Here is a 14920-nt window from a genome sequence, read left to right as displayed (position 1 = left end):
TTGCATAGTTTGGGTAGTTTCTATGTAAGCGTGAATTCTCTTATTTGATGCTGTTTGCCTGCATTGTTTTCTGTGGTTACAAGGTGAACTTTTTATACTTCTGTTGATTCAGATTCCGCTTTGCTGGCAGTGCATTTTCAAGCAAGGTTTGAATGGCCTTTTGAATTACCATGTCTGGCCAAACATTGGAACTGTCTTTGATTCAAATCTTTCAGTTATAGGGTCAGCAAATTCTGAAACTGTTGCAGAGTGTAACTCAGCTCACTTAGGTTTTGGCTACGAAGACCACATCTCAGCAAGTTTCTCTTGCATCTGCACTGAATTTTTGGATGTCCGATGGTGAGGCAGGGGAGTGGGCCGCATAATGTTGACAGTTGTAGATGTACTTTATTGCATACGGAATCAAGGTACACAGCACAGTGCTCACTTTATTCAGAAATCTTTAGTTTGGACTGTCAGTTTTTTTCCAGTCTCTCATCAGCACAAAGTAGACTATGACTTACTAGCAAACGGTTAGGTATGCATTTTTGTAATGACAGTCACGTCCGGTCGTGCTGAGTGTGCACCGATTTGTTGGTTAATGACGGACAGTCTCCGCCACAGTGTTTCAGTGAGCGGGATCATGAGCAGTGTTCAGAATTGTGTATTTGGCTCACTGGGCCACTTTCTCAATTTGTTTGCTTTGTTGCCATATCATGTGGCATTCTGTTTCACATTCACGAAGTTCTACGGCAGCGTCCTCTCCAATCTCTGGATGAGATGCCGGCCCTACTGGGACGGCAGGCCATCCCCTGTCGACAACAATGTCAACCTTCCCGTCAGTCCAGCCGTCACAAGTCCTGTAACGATGGCCCTCTTTGTGTCGACAGCCCTGTTGACGCCAATGGCAGCTATCACGTCAGTGCATTGGTCGCCAGCCCTTTCAATGCAATCACAGCCAACCCTGGGGCTGGCCCAGCCATTCTACATGTTGCTGCTGTGTCTGACCATATTGCCACTGCTGGCCCTGCTGCCAGTCTCACCACTCCCACTGGAGCCACTGAATCCGTAGTGCGTTCTTCCGGGCTTCGGGTTGTGCATTCATGGAAATTTTTCTGCAAGCCCCACTTACACCTGATCTTGCCTGTCACCATCTGCGATGACCAATTGCTGTTCCCCTATGTGGATGTGCTGTGTTTCTTTTGTTGGGATCTTTTTCTCATGTTTAATGGTTTACTTCAGTACATTCATATGTCTTGTGCTGGGCTCTTGGAAGTTCAGGTGAAATGTTTATGTGCTTTTTCTACTCCTGTGTGTCAGATGTCCATGGTCCTGCACCACTTTCTCAGCAATCTTGTTTGTTGTATTCTGCATTCTTATTCAGGTGTTTATGTAAGAAAAGACTGATTGTCGGGGACTGCACTGGACAAGATTTGAAAACCTGACAGCTTATGGGTGGTAGACTGGGTAATAAACAAGACAGAGATTACTGACAAAACATCTTGCAAGAGTTAATAAAAGTGGAAACTTTACTGCACTGTACATGGTAGAGGCAGGTGAGGGGAGGAGGGATAGGCAGAAAATAGTTTTTAGGTTTCCAAATCTCACGTGGTGCAGTCCCTAAGAATCAGTCTTCTTTCTCATCCCATCCTTTAAGTGCCCTCTGATGTAGATGACTTTTCCAATCTCTCCCCATTTTCTAAACCTCACCAGTCCTTTATCTTCATCCCTCTTCCTTCCCATCAACCATTCTGTCAGAAGGAGGAGCTAGTGGCTCAGAAAGCTTGTCAATTTCCTTAACCTTTACATGTGTGTGCTCCCTTGCCACCACTTTGTGAGTAGATTTTTTTTGTCTATCCAGTTCTCTTATATTTTCAAAAATTCAGTATTGTAAAAATATTTTTAAGAAGGCATTCAATTTTAAAGAGACCTTCAATGATTATTACAGAATATATTTAAATGATGTTTTTTATGAAAGTTTCCAATTCTCCACTGTTCATGTATTCTTATGACTACAAAAAAACTCCATTTCTTAAGAACTATGCTCTTAAGTGCTGTTGTAACATTCCTGCTGCACCGATGCACTTCCAAAAAGTGAACCTCACAGTATATATCATTGCATGTAAAAAAATCTCTAAGCAACTCATCTTGCAATTACAAATGCAGGAAAAACACAAAATGCATGACAGAATATGGACATTGTCTTCCAAACACCCAATCACATCTTTCAAACACAAAGAAGTACAGCTCTCTCTCTCTCTCTCTGCCTGCCTGAGTGTTTATGGGTTTTAACAGGATGGTTTTGTATTATTGCAAAATATGAGAGAGAGTCTCACAGAAAAGAGACAAGATTTGGGCTGGACATCATTAAAAGAAAGGCTTTTTCGTTGCGACAGAATTCTCCTCAGAATGTGAAAATATTTTGTTGACACTAACCTACATAGGGAGAAACAATCACCACGATAAATAAGGGAAATCACAACTCTTACAGAAAGATTTAGGTGTCCGTTCTTTCCGCACGCTATACAAGACTGGAATAATAGAGAATTGTGAAGGTGGTTCGATGAACCCTCTGCCAGGCACTTAAATGCGCTTCGCAGAGTATCCACGTAGATGTAGAGGTTTCTATGGAGCCATCATGGGAGAAGTGGAGATTAACGTCTAGAAAAGTGGCACGACAAATTGAAGCAGCCCAGGTGAAAGGGAGAGAAACTGGATTAACACTGTGCAGGAAAGAGAGAAGGTGTGTGCGTGGGCGTGTGTCAGCGCTGTAAAACAATATTCAGTCATTGGCAAGTTATCAGCACCTGTTGCCTAGTACACAGGAGCAAGGCTAAAATAAAAGTTTCCCCAGTCTGTGGATATATTTAAGCTCGAACTGTTATCTCAGTTGCGAAAAAACTTTGCCACAGCTATATTATAGGCCATGAGATGAGTAATTTGTTATGTAAGTCACACAGGCAGATGGCAATGCTGCTGGACATGGCTTAACACACCCCACTGCCTGTGGCAACTACTCTCAATCTGCAGTGGCAGGAGCAAAGCCACTCGCCAAGCCCAGCTGCTACTAACCATATTCTCTAGTGGCACAAACTAAAGCCTCAACAATATTAAAATCATATTTGTAAGCATAAATGTATTTAAAGCTGCTACTTCTCATATGTAAATTCAAAAAAATGAAAAGAGCTATTTAGTATCTAATGTACTCAAATACAATAAAGTTATTTCTTATACTTCACAATTGAAATGAGAAGTATTTTCACAAACCACTGCACAGTCCCAATTTTCTGTAGTTCAATATTAGAATTATTAATTAGTTCAACAGTGAGCAACAGAATAATTTATTATTATATTAACAGATAGAACCTGAAGAAAGTACCTACAATGTGATGATACATCAATGGTATGCTCCCTTCTTGTTTTTCCTGATGTGTTGTTATGTTAATGGGAAAACAGCCTTCACATTACTGTCAGTAACTGATTTAGAATACTTTTCTTCAGCACTGTTAGTTCTATCACTACACCCTCCAGATGTACAATTAAAGTTCCAAAGCTTTCTTCTACAATGGCTTCGTTTTTGACTGCCTCTCTGATGACACTTGCAGTGCTGTTCACAATTTTCATTCAGGTCTCGCCTGTCGCTTGATAAGCAGCTGCCACAACGAGATTTACAACTTCAGAGATGGTGAATTTCTTGTTGTTTGCAGCAGCATAATTTCTTATTGCACCTGTATCCCTTCAATGGTATTGAAAAGACAATGGTATGGAGAAGCTGAACAATTTATTGCTGTGCCTTTTAGCAATCTTGTCAACTACCAATGTTGGAAATTGTGGCCCCTTTTGTGCAAAAATTTTGAGCAATTCAGCCTTTTTCAAATCTTCTACAAGTAGGTGTCTTATTGTGAACTACGGAATGATACGGGGCACTATCCATAATCATCACTGATAGACCTTGGTAATTATCTGTCTTTTTGCACAAAACCATCTGACATACCTGTATGTAAAATAAATTTGCTTCCTTTAAAATTATCATCTTTCTAAAGTGACACGAGCACCTTAGATAGTGTGGGATGTTTCCTTTTCTTATAATAGCTATGTATATGGTGACTAATAGCATCTTTCTTGAGGTCATCGAAAGCTGTCCAATTGCTTCTTTCCCGGACACTCCTTTCCTGGTGTTTGCAGCCTTATTGTGCCACTCTGTCCAAAATATTATGTACTGTTTTTTTTCCCTATCATTGTAATAGTGTTCTTGCTTTCTTTCTGTTTTATTGCAGTCCTCTTAACAAACTGAACACCAGAAAATAAGGGCTCACCTTTTTCCTTTTCTCAAAGTAATCCTTCACTTAACACACAAATTCACATGCCTGGCTATGTAGCACATTTTTCTTCTTCCTGTTCACTTCAAGTGTTGGGTTGTAACTACTTGTCACACTGGACACAGATTGAAATGAAACAAAAGAAAATGAGCACTAAAAACAACAAAAATATAATTATGTATGAACTGAACAAGCAACGAAATGACCCCACCGGTTGCACATGAGACACTCACTGGTACATTTCAGACACATGTGCATGTTACCTGCTCGAGTGCAGTCTTCCACTGGCTGGCTACATGCGATAGCTAGGCAATGGAATCACATTACTTGGCTATCAGTATCACAGACTCAACCCCCAGATTATAATCTAATGTGTGGTTTCCAATATTTTTAATGTTTATGTTTTCTTTTTTTCTGTCTGTGATTCTTTATTAATGCAGTCAAACCACTTTGTACAGGGTGTCCCATTTATCTTGGCCACCCTAAATAACTGTTTGTCCAGATGCAAATTACCAAATGTTTCAAGCAAATGTTCTTTAACCGTCAGGGGGACATCAATCAGCATGAATGACTTCGCTGTAGCTTTGTTTTTTTATAAAGATATGAACAGTGGTATGACTTCTTTAAATGGCGTACTATAGTTTTTATTCGGTAATTCATTTCTCTCCTAAAGACCTATTCAAAAACGTATCACAGTGTACCATTCACTGAAACACAGTGTTGTTAGTTACATAACACAACACTGGTGTTGACGCTCCCAATGCTTAGTGTAGGTACTCGGGGTAATGGAACACATTCATCGGGGTAATGGAACACATCCATCGGGGTAATGGAACACATCCATGTGGTGACGTTGACAGAGGACAAATGTTAACGTAAGTAGAATGCACAAGCATCATTCCGTCAACCATAATCAGTTCAAGAGTTGTACGAGTACAATGTACACCTACGAAGAGAAGGTAGAAATTCTACTCACCTATAGGGAATGTAAGTGAGCAGAACAGTAACTGCAATACTGTTTTTTTATGTACGGATACATTTAGTACAGTAGTTTAGTCCATTTAAATACTACTGTGTAACACATATAGCACCTTACAGGATTCAGGCAGGTTCATACAAGGCAGGGAGGTTTATTAATGCGAACAGGATACAGAGCTTTAAGTGCAGCCTAGAAGAGGTAGAATGGGATGAAGTATACAGAGAAAATGATGCTGATGCCAAATTCAATTTATTCCACCGTAAATTTGTCTCCATATTTGAGGGTTGCTTTCCTGAAACGTTATCCAAAAAAGTCATTACAAAGTCAAGTAAACCATGGATTACTAAGGGAATTAAGATACTGTGTAAGAGGAAGAGGGAAATATATGGACAGGCCAGAATAAGTCAGGATCTGATGTTAGTTGCTTACTACAAAAGATATTGTAATATTTTAAGGAAAGTCATTAAGGAGTCAAGAAGCTTATGTGTTCTGACAGTAATTAATAATGTGGATAATAAGATTAAAACTATATGGAATATTGCCAAACGGGAGACGGGGCAGCCTGACAGTGAAAAGCATACCACAGCAATAAAGCTAAATGAAGATGATGATGTGAATGATAATTCACAAGTTGCAAGTATTTTTAGCAATCACTTTCTGAATGTAGCAGCAAAAATATTGTTAAAAGGTTCAGTTGGAGGAAAAAACGTCATTCCCCAGGACTTTAGGCCTTTAGAAATAGCACCAACATCCTCCATTGAAATTAAGGGAATTAGAAAAATAATGGAAAACAAGAGCTCATGTGGTGTCACTGGAGTCTCTAACAGAATTGTGAAGTGTTGTTCTAATTTAATAAGCGGAGTCCTTAGCGATATATGTAATGCTTCGCTGGCACAGAGAATTTTTCAAGACAGATTGAAATACGTAATTGTCAAACCTCTTCATAAGAAAGGGGACAAGAGTGACTTAAATAATTATAGACTAATCTCATTGCTGACTTCATTTTCTAAAATATTCGAAAAAGTTATGTACGCAAGAGTAGTGTCACATTTAAGTGAAAATAATTTACTCAGCATGTCACAGTTCGGATTCCGGAAGGGTTACTCGACTGACAATGATATCTACACATTTACCCATCAAATAGTACAAGCCCTAAATAACAAATTATCACCAGTTGGTATTTTTTGTGATCTCTCCAAGGCATTTGACTGTGTGGATCACATCACACTCTTAGAAAACCTCAGGTTTTATGGAATTGAAGGCTATACACACAGCTGGTTTGAATCATACTTAATGAAAAGAAAGCAAAAAGTTGTGCTGAACAGCACAAATAATATTGGGAGGGTGGTAAATTCTAGTGAATGGGGAGTTATCACAAAGGGAGTCCAACAGGGTTCAATTTTAGGTCCTCTGCTGTTCCTTACTCATGTGAATGCCCTCCAACTTAACGTTCAACCAAGCGGAACTAGTACTTTTTCCATATGACACAAGTATTATAATAAATCCCATTCCAGAAAAAGCAGCTGAAAATATTGTTAAGGATGTCTTTCAAAGAATTAATAAGTGGTTCTCAGAAAATGGACTCTCCCTTCTTAATTTTGAAAAAACTCACTATATCCAGTTCTGTACACCGAATAGAATCATACCGACAATTGATGTAGCATATGAACAGGGCTCAGTTAACAGGGTAGATTTCTTCAAATTTTTGGGTGTTCACATTGATGACAACTTGAACTAGAAGCAGCATATTACTGAGCTTTCTCAAAAAGGAGTACATTATTCAGCAACAAAAATCTTTGTTCATTTGCCCAACAACATAAAGTGTCTGGCAGGTAGCAGATCAAGTTTTAAATCTAGCTTAAAATCATTTCTATATAATGGAAGGAAACATTCCACGTGGGAAAAATTATATATAAATACAAAGATGAGGTGACTTACCGAACAAAAACGCTGGCAGGTCGATAGACCACAAACAAACACAAACATACACACAAAATTCAAGCTTTCGCAACAAATTGTTGCCTCATCAGGAAAGAGGGAAGGAGAGGGGAAGACGAAAGGAAGTGGGTTTTAAAGGAGAGGGTAAGGAGTCATTCCAATCCCGGGAGCGGAAAGACTTACCTTAGGGGGAAAAAAGGACAGGTATACACTCGCACACACGCACATATCCATCCACACATACAGACACAAGTCTGTATGTGTGGATGGATATGTGCGTGTGTGCGAGTGTATACCTGTCCTTTTTTCCCCCTAAGGTAAGTCTTTCCGCTCCCGGGATTGGAATGACTCCTTACCCTCTCCTTTAAAACCCACTTCCTTTCGTCTTCCCCTCTCCTTCCCTCTTTCCTGATGAGGCAACAATTTGTTGCGAAAGCTTGAATTTTGTGTGTATGTTTGTGTTAAAATCATTTCTTTTGTACAACTCCTTCTACTCCATGGACGAGTTTCTGTTTCAGAAATGGTTTAAAAAAATTATACCTCTAAATGTAGTTGCATGTGTAGAACTAAAAATTTCAGTAATATTAATATTAACGCTATTCATGTATGTATGTATATATATCTTGTAATCTGACTTGTTCCACATTATATCATTAAAATAATCGGGAAAATTATCTACTGAACATGACATAACTAAAACTAAAGTAGGCATATAGTAAAAACTGTCCTTCCTACAAACTGCATCAACATAATGTTTCTTTTATTATTGTTATTGTTGTTGGACGTAGGCGAAATGCTATGCATGCAGCGGAACTGTATAGGGAACGATATCCTGACAAGAACCAACCTTCCCGACAGATGTTTTCTCATCTTGTTGCGACGCTTCAGGAAATGGGAACTTTCAACCCATGACAATGCAATTGTTGTAGCACCAGCACAGATGAAGCTGCTGATGTTACTGTTCTCGCTTCTGTTGCTATGAATTCACATGTGAGCACACAACAGCTTTAACATGAGATTAGCATTCCTAAAACCAGTCTACATAGTATTCTTATACATCACTGGTTCCATCCCTACCATGAACATCTATATCAACCAGCAAATCCTCGTCAACCCGAACTACTACTCCAATGTTCTATTTACCAGTGAATGTTCCTTCTCAAATAAAGGACACGTAGATACAAGAACATGCATTATTTGTCCAACGACAACCCACAATGGTTTACACAGGAGGAACATCAGCGTCAATGGAGAGTTAACTTCTGTTGTGGGATGCTTGGTACTACAATTATTGGCTCTCATTTCATCAATGGTAGTCTAAACGGCACAGCGTATAGCAACTTCCTCAGATGAATTCTTCCTCCACTTCTGGATGAAGTGCCACTAAGAACCAGAATGCTTATGTGGTATCAACACGATGGATGTCCAGCACATAATGCCTTATGTGCACGTCATGTTCTGAACCGAAGGTATCTTGCCAGATGGATTGGTCGAGGAGGAACAGTTACTTGCCCTGCTAGGTCATCATCATCATCATCATCATCATCATCATCATCATCATTTAAGACTGATTATGCCTTTCAGCGTTCAGTCTGGAGCATAGCCCCCCTTATAAACTTCCTCCATGATCCCCTATTCAGTGCTAACATTGGTGCCTCTTCTGATGTTAAACCTATTACTTCAAAATCATTCTTAACCGAATCCAGGTACCTTCTCCTTGGTCTGCCCCGACTCCTCTAATGCTGAACCCATGAGTCTCTTGGGTAACCTTGCTTCTCCCATGCGTGTAACATGACCCCACCATCTAAGCCTGTTCGCCCTGACTGCTACATCTATAGAGTTCATTCCCAGTTTTTCTTTGATTTCCTCATTGTGGACACCCTCCTGCCATTGTTCCCATCTACTAGTACCTGCAATCATCCTAGCTACTTTCATATCCGTAACCTCAACCTTATTGATAAGGTAACCTGAATCCACCCAGCTTTCGCTCCCATACAACAAAGTTGGTCGAAAGATTGAACGGTGCACAGATAATTTAGTCTTGGTACTGACTTCCTTCTTGCAGAAGAGAGTAGATCGTAGCTGAGCGCTCACTGCATTAGCCTTGCTACACCTCGCTTCCAGTTCTTTCACTATGTTGCCATCCTGTGAGAATATGCATCCTAAGTACTTGAAACCGTCCACCTGTTCTAACTTTGTTCCTTCTATTTGGCATTCAATCCGTTTATATTTCTTTCCCACTGACATTACTTTCGTTTTGGAGATGCTAATCTTCATACCATAGTCCTTACATTTCTGATCTAGCTCTGAAATATTACTCTGCAAACTTTCAATCGAATCTGCCATCACAACTAAGTCATCTGTATATGCAAGACTGCTTATTTTGTGTTCACATATCTTAATCTCACCCAGCCAGTCTATTGTTTTCAACATATGATCCATAAATAATATGAACAACAGTGGAGACAGGTTGCAGCCTTGTCTTACCCCTGAAACTACTCTGAACCATGAACTCAATTTACCGTCAACTCTAACTGCTGCCTGACTATCCATGTAAAGACCTTTAATTGCTTGCAAAAGTTTGCCTCCTATTCCATAATCTCGTAGAACAGACAATAACTTCCTCCTAGGAACCTGGTCATATGCCTTTTCTAGATCTATAAAGCATAGATACAATTCCCTGTTCCACTCATAACACTTCTCCATTATTTGTCGTAAGCTAAAGATCTGGTCCCGACAACCTCTAAGAGGCCTAAACCCACACTGATTTTCATCCAATTGCTCCTCAACTAATACTCGCACTTTCCTTTCAACAGTACCTGAGAAGATTTTACCCACAACGCTGATTAAAGAGATACCTCTGTAGTTGTTACAATCTTTTCTGTTTCCATGTTTAAAGATTGGTGTGATTACTGCTTTTGTCCAGTCTGATGGAACCTGTCCCGACTCCCAGGCCATTTCAATTATCCTGTGTAGCCATTTAAGACCTGACATTCCACTGTACTTGATGAGTTCCAACTTAATTTCATCCACCCCAGCTGCTTTATTGCACTGCAATCTATTGACCATTTTCTCCACTTCCTCAAACGTGATCCTATTTCCATCATCATTCCTATCCCATTCTACCTCGAAACCTGAAACATTACTGATCGTATTTTCAGCTACATTGAGCAACTCTTCAAAATATTCCCTCCATCTGCCCAAGGCATCCACAGGATTCACCAGCAGTTTTCCTGACCTGTCCAAAATACTTGTCATTTCCTTCTTACCTCCCTTTCGAAGACTGCTAATTACACTCCAGAATGGTTTTCCAGCAGCTTGACCCAATGTCTCCAACCTGTTTCCAAAGTCTTCCCAAGATTTCTTCTTGGATGCTGCAATTATCTGTTTGGCTTTGTTTCTTTCTTCAACATAACTTTCTCTGTCTACCTGAGTTCTAGTATGTAGCCAATTTTTATTCGCCTTCCTTTTCCTTTTACAGGCTGCCTTGACTGTGTCATTCCACCAAGCTGTTTGCTTCCTCCTACTTTTACACACTACTGTACCAAGACATTCTTTAGCCACTTCTAGTACTGTGTCCCTGTACCTTGTCCATTCCTTTTCCAATGACTGTAATTGACTACATTCAACCAACTGGTACCTTTCTGAGATCGCTGTTATGTACTTGTGCCTGATTTCCTTATCCTGAAGTTTCTCCACTCTTATCCTCCTACATATGGACCTGACCTCCTGCACTTTCGGCCTCGCAATCCCAATTTCACTGCAGATTAAATAATGATCAGTGTCATCAAAGAATCCCCTGAATACACGTGTGTCCCTCACAGCCTTCCTGAATTCCTGATCTGTTATTATATAGTCAATGACAGATCTGGTTCCCCTGCTTTCCCAAGTATACCGGTGAATGTTCTTATGTTTAAAAAAGGAGTTTGTGATTACTAAGCCCATACTGGCACAGAAATCCAAGAGTTGCTGCCCGTTCCTGTTGGCCTCCATATCCTCTCCAAATTTACCCATAACCTTTTCATACCCTTCTGTCCGATTTCCAATCCTGGCGTTAAAATCACCCATGAGCAGAACACTGTCCTTGTCCTTTACTCTAACAACTACATCACTGAGTGCCTCATAAAAACTATCCATCTTATCTTGATCAGTCCCTTCACAATGCGAATATACTGACACAATCCTAATTTTCTTGCTAGACACTGTCAAATCTATCCACATCAGTCGTTCGTTTACATACCTTATTGCAACTACGCTGGGTTCCATTTCTTTCCTGATGTAAAGCCCTACACCCCACTGTGCTATTCCTGCTTTGAGTCCTGACAAGTAGACCTTGTATTCTCCCACTTCCTATTCTTTCTCACCCCTTACCCAAATGTCACTAACAGCTAAAACGTCCAGCCCCATCTTACTTGCAGCCTCTGCCAGCTCTACCTTCTTCCAAGAGTAGCCCCATTGATATTAATAGCTCCCCATCTCATTACCATTTGTTTGCCAAGTCGTATCTTAGGAGTCCCTGGTTTGTCAGTTAGAGGTGGGACTCCGTCACCTCCAAAGGTCCGAGGCATTTTGCTCTGATTGTTGCCAGCATCATATTTAAAGTACCAGGGAAGCAGGTTGCTAGCCTTACTTGCTCCGAGTCCCATTGGGTTTTACCCCTAACGGCTGAGGGACTAACCGGTGGATTTGGTAGTCTTTGCCGTATGAGCACAAAGGTGACCACGACTCAGAATATCTCCGAGATGCCCAGCCTTATTCCAAAGTAACTGGTATCCCGACTGTCGGGACCACTTACTTGGCCACTCATACGTTGCCCGTGGTTCATGAACTAGGACATGACTACAGGAACCCACACCATGAACCACCCTGCTAGGTCTCCCGATTTAAATCCTCGGGACTTTTTCTTTGGGAATGCATTAAAGACATTGTCTATCACGATATTCCAACAACTCCACAGGATATGCAGGAACGTATCCTGCTTGCTTGTAATTTTCTTCAGGAGGCAACAATGGAAGCAGTAAATAATTCTTTCATTCAACGAGTGCACCAGTGCATCGGTGTCCAGGGTCACCACTTTGAGCACCTTTGAATGTTCCACTCCTGGGCAATGGTACAGGAGAGTCAAAGTCAATTTTGTGTTATGTTTCTACTTGGTTTTCATTTGTTTTCTGATAACTCCAGCAAGTGGACGAGTTCGTGATTCTGGGCTCAAAGTCAGTGCTGCGTTATGTAATTAATAACATTGGGTTTCAGTGAACGGTACACTGTAATACATTTTTGAACAGGTCTTTAGGAGAGGAAATGAATTACTGAATAAAAAATACAGGGTGCCATTTAAAAAGGTCACACCACTGTTCATACCTTTGTAAAAAACAAAACTACAATGAAGGCAATCTTGCTGATTGATGTCCCCCTGATGGCTAAAGAACATTTGCTAGAAACCCCTTGTAATTTGCATCTGGACAAACAGTTATTTAGGGTTGTCAGGATAAATGCATTACAATAATAAAATATTATTTCTGTAATATTCTGTGTTATTTACTTACCCATATCCTAACTACTATATAATAATTTAGAATCCTTTAAATCTATACCCAGCTAAGTGTCAATGACAGGTACATATGAGGATCAATGACTGTTATTCATGCAAATTTTGCATCTCAAAGACTGGTGCTAAGACTGGTGCTACTGACTTGTTTTAGAATTTTAGACGAAAAGTTACTCAGGATACCTAATAAAACTCTGACGAAGTTCTAGATTAAAAGATAATGTTTTTAAGCAACGGACTGACAACCTAATAGACAATACATAACTCTCCTCGCAACACTGTCAGAGACTGATGAGGGTACCTTATTGTTTTGTTTTGAAATGATAAATCCACATTACCCAATTTAAGGAAGGAGATGTCTTAGGTAACAGTAAAATCAAAATTTACATAACAGCAATTGTCATTCCTATTCAAAGCAATACATCCCAGCAACGGCCTTTTATGTCCACACAGAGAAGATGCAGTTTCAATATATTTTTAGAGAGATTGTAATCGGACAAGAGATGTGAACTCTTGAAAGAAAATATTGTAAAATTTTATTTGATAAACACACATGTTGTTTCACATGACACTGGCCAGAGCCTCAGAATGTGTAAAGTAACGCACCTTGCACAACATGCACTGTCATTAATTAGCTATATTTTTATTTTTCTTAGGTTTCAGGCAACACAATAATGTCTCTTAATACGCAGTATTTGAGGCTGATACCCCAGCTGTGGCCGTGCATTCAGATAGCACTGCACCACCTCAGTAGCAGCCAGTGGTGGCAGGTGTTTACATCGCTGAAGTGTCCGTGTAGCCCAGCCAGTTTGGAAAAGCAGTGCCAGATTCCTTCCTGCCTTTCCGGACTAGTCTGGCAAATTCTGTCCTGCCACATGGCCACATTCTCATGTCTATAACTTTTTTCCCCTCCTGAATAACCCTACACTAACTTCTCACTGGCACAGTGAGTTTAAAGCTTATTGTATGGAGGCGGTTTCACATTTTGAAAAAAGTGGGAATGAGCAATCAAATCTACGAACAAGTGAAACATTGTATATGATTAACTTTCAATAATCTACCAGTTTCTTCTCATCAGACACTGACATATTTTTTCTATACATTGTCTTTTGGAAGGTTCCATGCTTAAATCAATGAAGTTAATCAATACAAATGCATTCTGCAGAACAATTACACAACATTTTCATTTCTGTAAGGTACAGCATTATTCAAATGACACTTTTAAGGTGCAAAATACAGGTCAAAATCTGACAGTTTGGTCATGGTGGGATTCACATCTGTTGATATTTTCAAGAAAGGAAAATGTCGATACACACTCTTGAATAAGTTTTGGAAGCTGGCATTAAAAGCTTAACATCACCCAGGTTTTTCACTTGCGTTTAATTCATATACTGACAATGGACAAAGACAGAAATAGATACAGACAATTTGAGATTAAATACCATGCTACTGGTACTGAGACTCCACAAATTATTCCTTATTGTAAATATGCTGTATAGTTTTACCTGATGATTGGTAATTGGCTGAGACTCCTGCACTACACACAGCTGCATTGGCTGATGCGTTTGTACTGTAGCAGGTGTTTCTTGAGGTACAGGTGGACTGACAACAGCAGAGCGGCCTTGCAAGCTGTACGCCTGTGTTTCCAACGTCTTGAATAGCAAGTCGACAAAATTTTTTGTCTCTGTGGAAATATAAAATGTGTTCTGACAATTGCAAGGTAAATGCAAAGTTACAGATTATAATTATGTTTTCAGAATGTACAGAACAAGCACTGAGTAACAAGGAGACTGCAGCTACTTGTCAACACCAGCTCTGTCCAAATTCCACATCATGAGAAAGGTATCGGTAATAAATGAAAGTGAAAGGAGTGAGAGCTCCAGATGTTAAAGCTTTTAGAAAAAATAGCATTTTTGGCATGTGCCAGGCACGGCGTAAGTTTCTTGTGTTAGTGCAGTTTCCAGGCAGCGGTTGCCACAGTAGAAAGATTACAGAATGGTAATCTGGGGGTTGTGAGATCAAGTCCTCGTGCGGCTACTTTTTGTTGTTGTCAGTTTTAATGTTACTTCCACTGAAAATAAACCAAAATAATGACCAATGTATTATGTTTATTAATATTTTCATAAGAGGCATGAAAAGGGAAGACAAGGGAAAGTC

General features: G+C 39.9%; 1 protein-coding gene across 6 annotated transcripts in view; it reads right to left on the bottom strand.

Annotated features, from left to right (window-relative positions):
- Positions 1-14920, bottom strand: part of LOC124711622 (zinc finger protein swm) — a 258270-nt gene that overhangs the window by 191101 nt on the left and 52249 nt on the right. For all 6 annotated transcript variants that reach the window (XM_047241789.1, XM_047241792.1, XM_047241793.1 and 3 more), the window contains exon 3: positions 14269-14447. In XM_047241789.1, the coding sequence (XP_047097745.1) occupies positions 14269-14447 (179 nt within the window). The remainder of the gene's footprint in view (positions 1-14268; positions 14448-14920) is intronic.

Source organism: Schistocerca piceifrons, chromosome 8 (genome assembly GCF_021461385.2).
Source record: "Schistocerca piceifrons isolate TAMUIC-IGC-003096 chromosome 8, iqSchPice1.1, whole genome shotgun sequence".
NCBI lineage: Eukaryota > Metazoa > Arthropoda > Insecta > Orthoptera > Acrididae > Schistocerca > Schistocerca piceifrons.
This window is presented reverse-complemented; position numbering and strand designations above follow the sequence as displayed.